This window comes from Scyliorhinus torazame, chromosome 18 (genome assembly GCF_047496885.1).
Source record: "Scyliorhinus torazame isolate Kashiwa2021f chromosome 18, sScyTor2.1, whole genome shotgun sequence".
In the NCBI taxonomy this organism is placed as follows: Eukaryota; Metazoa; Chordata; class Chondrichthyes; order Carcharhiniformes; family Scyliorhinidae; genus Scyliorhinus; species Scyliorhinus torazame.
This window is the reverse complement of record NC_092724.1, coordinates 66,021,430-66,032,007: the sequence shown is the minus strand read 5'-3', so window position 1 is coordinate 66,032,007 and position 10,578 is coordinate 66,021,430. Positions and strand designations below refer to the sequence as shown.

The 10,578-nt window shown below is 47.4% G+C and overlaps 1 protein-coding gene across 1 annotated transcript; it reads left to right on the top strand.

Moving 5' to 3' along the window:
• Nucleotides 1-414: 414 nt before the first annotated feature.
• Nucleotides 415-9,551, top strand: LOC140394822 (zona pellucida sperm-binding protein 4-like). The gene is made up of 9 exons (XM_072482003.1): nt 415-672; nt 3,156-3,334; nt 3,408-3,505; nt 3,585-3,718; nt 3,802-3,991; nt 4,932-5,079; nt 8,729-8,801; nt 9,108-9,215; nt 9,300-9,551. The coding sequence occupies exons 1-9, from the start codon at nt 447-449 to the stop codon at nt 9,440-9,442; spliced, it is 1,299 nt and encodes a 432-aa protein (XP_072338104.1). The 5' UTR covers nt 415-446; the 3' UTR covers nt 9,443-9,551.
• The last annotated feature ends 1,027 nt before the right edge of the window (nt 9,552-10,578 follow it).

Genomic DNA, 10,578 nt, shown 5'->3' with positions numbered 1-10,578 from the left:
ATTTCAATATTTTTGGTATCAATATATTTTGCATGGGAAATGTTCCAAGAAAATGGCATCAAAAAAACAATATCCCAATGATTTTCCTACAGGGTCCTACACCGCACATTGTCCTGGACATTGATGCTGAATTCCTGGAGATTCCAGGCCAATCCTGGAAGGTTGGGAATCCTATCCTGTACCACAGGGAGATGGTGATGGCAGTATATAATTACCGATATCTTACTTTCAAATCCAGGTAAACTTTCTCTCCTGGAACAGACTTGAGTGTGCAAGTTTGTGAAAGTGTCATTTGGAGCAGGAATGGAGACAGGCTGACAGTTAGAGCTCATTAAAGATGCTGAATACATTCCCGAGTCACCCGTGGGAATGGGATTGGAGGCGGTTTCCCGGCTATAAAGCGGGCTGGTGTTTGGGGGAGTTATTATCCTGATTCAGTAACCAGGATGGGACGTTGGTTGGGTTATTGTTCGCTCTGCCTCCTGGCCGGCTCGTTACTTTCAGCCCAGCCGCCACTCCTCGGGAATGATGTTTGTGTCCCAGAGCCAGGCTGGAGATTTGAGTGCGGTCACTCCGGGGTCAGCAGTACCGAGTGCAGCCGCCAGGGTTGCTGCTTTGACCCGCAGAGCTCCAGTCACCATCCCTGTTTCTACAATCTGAGAAAAAGCCCAGGTAACAAACCCTCTCCTCAGTCTAGGGGACAGACTAGTGGAGAGAGAAAATCCAACTTGGCAAATCAGGAACTAATCCCGGGATTTGTTGCTGTCTCACTGTGTAATGGAGAATAGGAATGGAGGGAATTCCTCAGCTGGAGTGAGTGAACTAACTGGGTTGTGGGGATGGATTTAACCTTCCCAACACCAGTAATACCGGTGTTAGAGAATCTCGGGTCGAGAATAGCAAATTGAGCTAATTTTGGGAATTTTTTTCAAGTTCTAAATGATTAATCCCTAATTGAGAGAAATCCTAATGGGACAGTTCAGTCAAACCTGAGATTTTTAGATTGCTCAATGATGCTATTTGAGTTTTCTGTGAGACTCTGGAACAAATCTGCAAGGAGATCACTGGTGCAAAAATGGGAGTAAGGACTGAATAGAATGTAAGGAGGGAGAGGGATTTATGAACTGTGTTCAGGGGAACTTTCTTGACCAGAATGTTCTTAGCCCAACTAGAAAGGAGGCCTTGCTGGGAAATGTGGGTCAATTAGGCCAGGTGTCTAAAGGGGTGTTTTGGGGACAAGGTACAGGGTAAGGCTAGAATACTTTCATTGTGGAATCTAATGCAATGGATGGTGTGACAATTGAAAGGGAGGCTCTGCTTGGAGTAGATAGGTCACCTGGTGTTGATAGCTTGCAGCCCAGGTAAGATGTATGGATGCAGATGGTGAAAGGGCTTGGATGTTGTCTTTCCATGCCTTTGTCTGGTGAAGATTTCAGTTTGGAATATAACTCCCTTCATGTCAGTTTGACTTGTGTTAAATGGGAGATAATGATTTTGAAATCCTACATAAAATCTTTTTGGTTGGAGTTGAGGAGAGCTGATGATTTTTAAAAAGCAAATGTGCTTGCCTGTTATGCAGGTAGGTGAAAGGCTTGTGGTGGATGCTGTTGTGTTGGATAATGGGAATCATTGATGGGGATTTCAGGTGTACATGATTGATGGTCCCTGATAAGGTAGAGAAGAGCAAACTTGCCCCACTAGCTGGCAAGGACTAGGAACACATTAAGATCTGGAGCAAGGGAATGTGTTTTTTGTGCAGTAAGTGGTTGTAATCAGAATCCCTACAGTGCAGAAGGAGGCCATTTGGCCCATTGAGTTGGCATTGACCCTCTGAAAGTGCACCCTACCTAAGCCCATGTTCCCTTATCCCCATTACCTTGCCTATCTTTTTGGATCTGCATAAGCTGCACAGCACCTGCAGTGCCACCTGAGGCTGGAACTGAACCCATGTACCTAGTGATGTGAGGCACCAGTGCTACCTTGCACCATGTTGTTGGAATGTCTTTGGCAAAGACCACTACCAGATCCTCTTTCTCAATTTGCATGTTGTAGTTCTCAGCTGTGACCAGTATCTGGGAGGTGACATGGCCAGTCCCTTGCTGATATCTTCCATGCAGTGTGATCAAATGGTGACATGTCAGAAGTGACAACGAGCTGTTTGGCAGGACTGTAATCCTAAAATTTAGTGCAGTTGGAGGCCATTCAGCCCAGTCTGCACTGGCCCTTGGGAAGAGCACCCTACTTGAGCCCACCGCTCCACTCTATCCCTGTAACTCGGGAACCCCTTTGAACACGTAGGGCAATTTAGCATAGCCAATCCACCTAACCTACAAGTCTTTGGACATGGGAGGAAACTGGAGGAAACTCGCGCAGACCCGAGTAGACCATGTGGACTCTGCACAGTGGCCTGTGGAGCGACAGTGCTAACCACTGTGCTACCATGCCACCCCATCCTGAGCAAGTGAATTGTTTTTCCACTTGTGAATGCTTTTTCCAGATGTTCCTTTTTCTACATGTTCCTAAGTCTGAAGAGGTCAGGCAGCATGGTGGCACAGTGGTTTGCACTGCTGAGTCGTGGTGCTGAGGTCCCAGGTTCGATCCCAGACCTGGGTCACTCCTGTGGGGTGTGAACATTCTCCCCTTTGTGGGTTTCACCCCACAACCCAAAGATGTGCAGGGTAGGTGAATTGGCTATGTTAAATTGTCCCTTTAATTTGAAAAAATGAATTGGGTGATGTAAATTTATAGAAGTTCTGACAAGGTGTGTGAGATTTGGAGCACTCTGTCCACAAGGGAGGTGGAAGTGGCAAATATTAACAATAATGACTATGATCTGAGCACATGGCTTGTGGTGGTGGTATTGGCCTATGGTACATCACCGCACTATAGGTCATTCAGGTTACTGCATTGGAATGGATGGTTTCAGGATCTAAATGGAAGGGTTTGAGCTCTTCCAGTTCAATAATTGGAGTTGTCAATCCTCCTGCCTGTCTTTGGGGTGGAGTGTTTCATTCTCAACTCCATTGACTGACTTTCCTGTGGTTTGTGACAAATGCATCCTTGCTCCATCAATTGAAGAGCTGTTTGTGGCTTTTTGATCTTTTTGATCCCTAACCACCAATAGGAGCAGTGGAAATGATTTTCTCTCTTTGCAGTGTGCACAGCTGATGGTCAGTTCCTCATCGTGATCTCCAGGAACCTGACCCGTCCTGCCCTCAACCTGTCATCTCTGTATGTGAAGGATGGACAAGAGGCTGAGTGCAAGCCTAAACTAACCACTGCTCAATTTGTGATTTTCCACTTTCCAATTACCTCTTGTGGCTCCAGCAAGCGGGTGAGTATTGAAGGGTCAAAGCATTTTCCCACAAATGAGTCGGCTTCTTATTAAAACAGCCTCCTCATTGCAGGAGGAAGATGGATCCTTGATATATGAAACGGATGTCTTGGGGAAGAGGATGATTCAGACTGGCAAGCTGGGATCCCTGACCCGGGACAGCACCTTCAGGTAGGGATAGTGGGAGATGTTGGTATTGGGAGGGGACATGTTACTGAATGAAGCTCCACCTACTTCTGTCTCTCTGCAGCCTTCATGTCCAGTGCAAGTACACAGGAAGTCAAGAGACTGGCTTACAGATCAATGTCACCGTTTACACTGTTTCTCCTCCACCTCCTGCTTCTGAAGATGGGATTCTGGAACTGGAATTGCGAATAGCAAAAGGTAGAGCTGGCCTGGGTAATGGTTTATGGAAGCAGTGGGGATGTATCCATACTGGGAGTGACTGGTTCTTGTGTCTGCCTCAGGTGGTGACTACAGATCCTGGTATGTGGATAGTGACTATCCCATTCAGAGAATCCTTCAGGAACCAGTGTTTGTGGAGGTTCGTGTCCTGGATCGTAATGACCCAATGATTGTCCTGAGGCTGCATGACTGCTGGGCAACTCCTGTTCCTGTCCCTGACCATGAGGTGCAATGGAGTCTATTGGTGGATGGGTGAGTATGAATGGGAAGGCTAACAGATTTTAGACCATCCCAGGAACAATATGATTAAGTAGCCAGAAACTCACCGGGATTGAACTCTGGACATATTGGGGTTTTCAGCAACTGAATCCAGTCTTTCAGGTCACTAGCCTGTTTATTTTGACCATCTACTCCCTTCAGGAACCAATACAACAGCCAGCAATATTTGGAAACACTCCATGATCACCCATGGCTACATTCTTCAGGAATGATAGCTCTTTCTCAATTTCAACCTTGGGTAATTCTGTGTTTGCACAAGATGTCAGTTAATTTGATTGGCCATGCTAGTGCCAAAAGTTCGGTGGTTGATATGGGGTTGAAGTGCAGCACAGGAACAGGCCTTCAGGTCTCATGAGGTGATCATAATGCACATCTAAATTCAAATCTTCTGCACTTCTGTGGTCCATTCTGTTCCCATTCATGTATTCAAAGATGCCCTTTCAAAGTAGCTTAATGGCCTCCTGCACTCCGGATTCAGTGTAGCTAAATGTTTTTAAATCTAGTATCTGTGATATGTGCTAGTTTCATAGAATACAAACATTTGTCTCCAATTTGCATAGGAACTTGGGGAATTAGGAGCAGTTGTAGGCAATTCAGCCCTTTGATAGATCATGGCAGATCTCTTCCTGTTTTCAAATCCATTTATCTACTTGTTCCCCTTTTCCCTTTATCCTGTATTTAACATCATAAATATATAACTCCTTCTTGAAGCTATTTAAGACTCTGATTCTACACTGAGGCAGCAAGTTTCACATTCACCACCCTCTTGAGAAGTAGTTCCTCTTTGTCTCAGTTTGTCATTAACTTTCTTGACCTTCAGTATTATTCCACATGGATTGGGGCCAGACTAGAACAATGGAATGTTTGTGAAATATTTAATTGAAAAGGGCTCAACTCACTTTGTTGGTAACAGGTGTCCCTATGAGGGTGATGATTATCTGACTCTTCTACACCCAGTGGGTGTGTTTTCTGGCCTGGAGTTCCCAACACATCACAAGCGGTTTGAAGTGAAGACCTTTGTTTTCTTGGATGGAAAGTTGGAGCAACCTCTCTCTAGAAAGGTAACAAAGACACTTTATAAAAAAAAAAAACCAACAATTTATTGAGGTATTTATGGTTTTATAACAGTAACAGAAGAAACTATGTACATACAATTATAAACATAGTGCAAAATCCATCTTCCTATTTCTCTGGTTCCATCTTTTCTAGTCTCCTATTCAACACTAAACTGCCCCCCCCACCCTTCTGCTGATGATTAATTTTCCCTAAACAAGTCAACAAACGGCTGCCGCCTCTGGGCAAATCCTAACATTGACCCCCTCAGGGCCAACTTGATCTCCTCCCCTGGGGCAAACCGGTGACTATTGCAAATTGGGGACCAGACTGATGCTCCCACATGTCTTGCACAGACTCTGTGCCCCCCCCCCCCCCCCCACATCCGAATCATGGCTATATTTGCCACCTAGTACTAATTACTAACATTTGGGAGTGACAGCTGGCGCCGCCCCCCCCCCCCCCCCCCCCCCCCCTGGCTGCGCTCCCACATCCCCTAACTTGCGGGGTCTTACCTGCCCATACAAAGCCCGAGATCACTTTGTTCACCCATTTTAAAAAGACTGAGGAATAAAGATGGGAAACACAAACACAAACCGGAATCTCGGGAGAACCATCATTTTCACTGTCTGTACCCTCCCAACCAGTGACAGCAGGAGCACGTCCCACCTCCGAAAATCCTCCTTCATTTGGTCTATTAGTCGGGCCAGAAAGCTTGTGCAGCCGTTCCCATTCCCTCGCCACCTGGATGCCTAGGTACCAAAAAAGCTTTCCCCTACCAGCTCCCCCAATTGCCTCTCCTGCCCCCATGCCTGGATCATGAACATCTCGCTTTCCTTTCCCATGTTCAATTTGTAGCCCAGAAACCCCATAATTTCTTTCATCCCTTCCAATGGGTCCAACGCACATAATAAGAGCCGATTGTCCACAGAGGAAGACTTTTGTGTTCCATTTCTCTCTCTTTTTTCCCCCCCCCCCCCCCCCCCCAACCAGACTAGTCCCTTCCAGCCCTTTGAAGCTTTCAACGCAATTGCCAGCAGTTCTATGGCCAGTGTGAACAACAGCAGGGAGAGGGGGCATCCTTGCCTTGTCTCCCGGTGCAGCCTAAAATAGCCCGATGCCAGCCTGTTCGTCCAAACACTTGCCACAGCAGCCTGACCCAGTCAATGAAGCCCTGTCCAAATCCAAACTGCCCCAGTGCCTCCCACGGGTAATCCCATTCCACCCAGTCAAATACCTTCTCTGCATCCATTGCAACCACTACCTCTACGTCCCTACCTTCTGGGAGCATCATAACATTCTTGCGTTGGCTGCCAACTGCCTCCCCTTAACAAATCCCATCTGATCCTCCCCAATCACATCCAGAACACAGTCCTCAATCCTTGAGGGCAAGATCTTGGCCAACAATTTGGTATCTACATTTAGTAGGGAGATCTGTCTGTTGGACCCGCATAACTCCAGATCCTTATCCCACTTCAGGATCTATGAGATAATGGCCTGTGACATCATTGTGGGAAGCACCCCTCTCTCCCTTGCCTCATTAAATGTCCTCCTCAGCAGTGGCCCCAGCATCCCAGAACTTTTTGTAAAACTCCATGGGGTACCCATCCAGCCCTGGGGCTTTGCCCGACTGCATGGCCTTCAGCCCATCTGCTATCTCTCCCATTCCAATCGGGGCCCCCAGCCCTTCTACCAACCCTTCGTCCACCTTCGGGTACTTCTGCCCCCCCTAAGAATTGCCTCATCCCCCTCCGGCCCAGCTGGGGGTTCTGACTCGTACAGCCTGCTGTAGAATTCCTCAACCGCCTTATTGACCCCAGCTGAATCTCCAACCAGGTTCCCATCCCTGTCCCTTACTTCCCCAATCTCCCTGGCTGCCTCCTGCTGCACAAGCATTCTGCTGGCCTTCTCTCCATATTCATAAATTGCCCTCTCCTTACTCAGCTGCTCTACTGTCTTCCCTGTAGTTAACAAGCCAAACTCTACCTATAGCCTCTGTCGTTCCCTTAGAAGCCCTGCCTCTGGGGTCTCTGCATACCTCCAGTCGATCTGTAGTATTTCCTTATCAGTCGGTCCGTCACTGCTCTGTCTGTCCCGTGTTGTTGACTTTCTGATAGTTCAGGATACGTTTAGTCACTTGCCCACACCTCCTCATCAGCTAAAAGTCCCACATCCAGCCACCGTGTGGGGCATGATCTGAGGTAGCGATCGCTGAGTACTCCTGTCCACTACCCTGTCAGTGAAGCTGTATCCAGGATTTAAAAAAAGTCAATCCGGGAGTACACTTTATGCACCTGCGAGTAGAAGGAAAACTCCTTCACTCTTGGTTGCCCAAATCTCAATGAGTCTTTCTTTCTCCCCCCCCCCCTGCTCTATAAACTCCTTTGCCATTGCTGGCACCCTGCCTGTCCTTGAGCTAAATTGGTCTAGCCCTGGGTTAATGACTGTGGTCTTTCCTCTTCCTGCCCCCAATAACCAGCTTGCGTGAGTCTGGGATCTTCCTCCACATGCTCCTTATGAACTCCACATTATCCCAATTTGGCGCGTACATGTTCATGAGTACCACCAGCAGCCCCTCCAGCTTTCCACTGACTATAACTTACCAACCCCCCCATGTCCGCAACTATTCTTCCCGCTTCAAATGACACTCTCTTACTGATCACGACCCCGAGTGGGCAAACTTGTCTGACCCGTCCCTTCCTTAGTCTGACGTGGTGTTACTCTAAGGTGCGTTTCCTGCAACATTGCCACATCTGCCTTCAGTCCCCTCAAATGTGCGAACATGCGTGCCCTCTCAACCAGCCCATTTAGCGCTCTTACATTTGTGATCAGCCTGGTTGGGGGGCTCCTCCCCCCCCCCCCCCCCCTTTCCACCAATCAACCATCACCTTTCTTGGGCCAGTCTCCAGCCCGCACACCATGCACCTGCAGACCCCCACACAGGCAGCTGCCATCCCTGACCCCGCCCCCCCCCCCCCCCCTGGTCCCACCTGTCAGCAGAACATTTCCTCCCCCACTGTGCTTCTGTGAGCTAACCTGCCCAGCTAGCTTGGTGGCCCCTGCCCATGGTGCCAGACATGTTCCCACTTATTGTTCCCTCTCCTCCAATCATCACACATAAACAATCGCAACCAAATTACCTGGAATCTCGCCACCATTGCACTCTGTGGGGGGGGGGGGGGGGGTTGGTCTCAACATTCCCAACTCCACTACAGCTTGGTGCTCAGTCTGCCCACTTTCTGGCTCACCTGATCTTGTGCATCCAATCTGAGTTCCAGTCACAATTGACTCTTTAATCGGATCCAAGCAGTCCTGTTGCTGCTTGGCGAAGCCCAACTGCTCTGTTGACCGCTGGGTCAGCAAGCCAGAACTCTAGTCCTCCACCATGATTTATTCCAAGCCTCAGCCTGAGCCTTTGCCTATTTCTTCCTTTGCACTGATGTAGGATTCCTCGTCACAATTGTATCCAAGATCAATTTTCCACTTCTGAGCCAACACAATCAGGGAATAAAGATCCCAAGTTCCGACCCAAGCGGGAACCATCAATGTGTGACCTTGTCCTTCGTAGCTGGAAGTCAACGAATACTTTTTATTTATAAAATTCAAATATTTATTTACTTTTAAACGTTTCGTTCATCATGACCTTTTCCGTTTCAGGTTTACCTGCACTGCAGTGCTGAAGTCTGTTCACCCTCTAGTCAGGATGACTGTGCACCCAAATGTGGCCAAAGTGAGTTATTTTAATCTTGTGAAAGGGATATCTGGTTACCTTTTTATCTCCCTCTGAAGAAGCCTTTCTATAGGCCTGCCTTTCTCCCTCTTGATGAATTTTATTCCCTGCATGTCGAGATGTTTTGTATTTGAGTATCATCAATGCATAAACATTAAAAGGAGAAGCTGAAGTGATTTGTTCATAGCTCAGCTATTAGACCTGTATCTGCTGCTCTCCTCACTTGATCACATGCTGCTTGCTAGTTTGCCTTTTTGGACGAATAGTCTGAATTGGATCAAAACTGTTGTCCTCTCTTCCCAATAGAGAGACAACGCAGGAGTTCCATCTACGAGGGAACATTAGTGAGTGCTCCTGGTCCCATTTTCCTGGAAGATGAGAGTCACCAATCAAAGAAACTGCATGAAGCAAATGGTAAGTAGACTTTTCAATAGGTCACCTGTCAACCCTTCTCAAATACCAATGCCTCAAATATCATGTCTTCTAATCTCCCACTAGGTGCTGCTGAATCTCCTTCTTGGGTTCTGCAAGGAGTATCCATTGGCTTAATGATGCTGTCCCTGTCCCTGCTGGTGGTGGCTGCAGTGTTCATGAAGAGACCAAGACCTGCTGCTTCTCAATGTAGTGAAATTGAACTGTAGACAAAAAATAAACCAACCTGAGATGAACTTGCCTTGTGTTTTGCTGTGACCATGAAATAGCAAAGGTCAGCTAAATGAGTAGAATTGAATAAACAACGTCAGTATCAGACATATCAACTAATCTTCCTTGATTTATTTTTTTCAGATTTCCTTAAATTTAGTCCAACTTATTCAAAGCCAGATATACAGACTGTATTTCAGGCTGTCTTCCTCTTTGCTGCAGCAATGGTCCTTCAGTTTGAATGGGGCACATTCTCTGAACAATGAATCGGAGATGCTGTGGTTGCTTCTACTTTGCATCCTGATTTTTCATATAGATGTAGGATGATTTCAATTAGTACCACTTCTACCCTGCAGTCACTAGTGACAAAAACATGTGCATCATAGTCGACCGGTTCCGAGAGCCCCAGCTATTTACTGATTGAGCCATACATTTTAGTTACTTGTGCTTAACCACACTTGCCTCATTGACTCCCCAACATCACTGATTCCTCCAGGGGAAACAAGTGGCAAGATCAAATTGTTAACATGCATTGAAGACGGACAAGGCTGGGGCTTGCTTGGCATTTTGGCAGACTTTTTGCTGTCTAAATTAAGCATCAGGATTGGGGACAATTTATTGTGATGCATAGAAAACTGGTTTGCAGGCAGCAAAGGAAAGGGGGCTGAAGAGGTAGTTTCAGCCAGTGACTAGTGGGGTACTGTAAGGATCAATGCTCCAACTTCTGATGCCCACTGTCCTTGATGTGCCAGTATCAGGAGGGGGTGATGCAGAAGAACTGTAGAATGCCATCTTCTAATTGGCAGGCCTGGCATGCAGAGTGATTCCTCCTCTCTGATGGTACCCATAGAGGCCTGGGGGCTTCAGATGTAGGAGCAGCTGTGCCTTGAGTCATTTAACACTGCCAGGCCTGGAGACTCCCATTTTCTGCACTGTGGTGTTGATGCCCTCAGTGACTGCACCATGCTCTGGAGTGCCTTGGCAATATTCAACAGCCTCTGGGGCAGTCTCTCAATGACTGAGCCATGATTATCACAGAGCCCTGCCTTGGGCACCATCACTCAAGACATGGACGTTGTGCTCCAGGTTTTCCACTGGTTGCCACCCGAGCAGTTGTTGTCCTGGGTGCCACAAA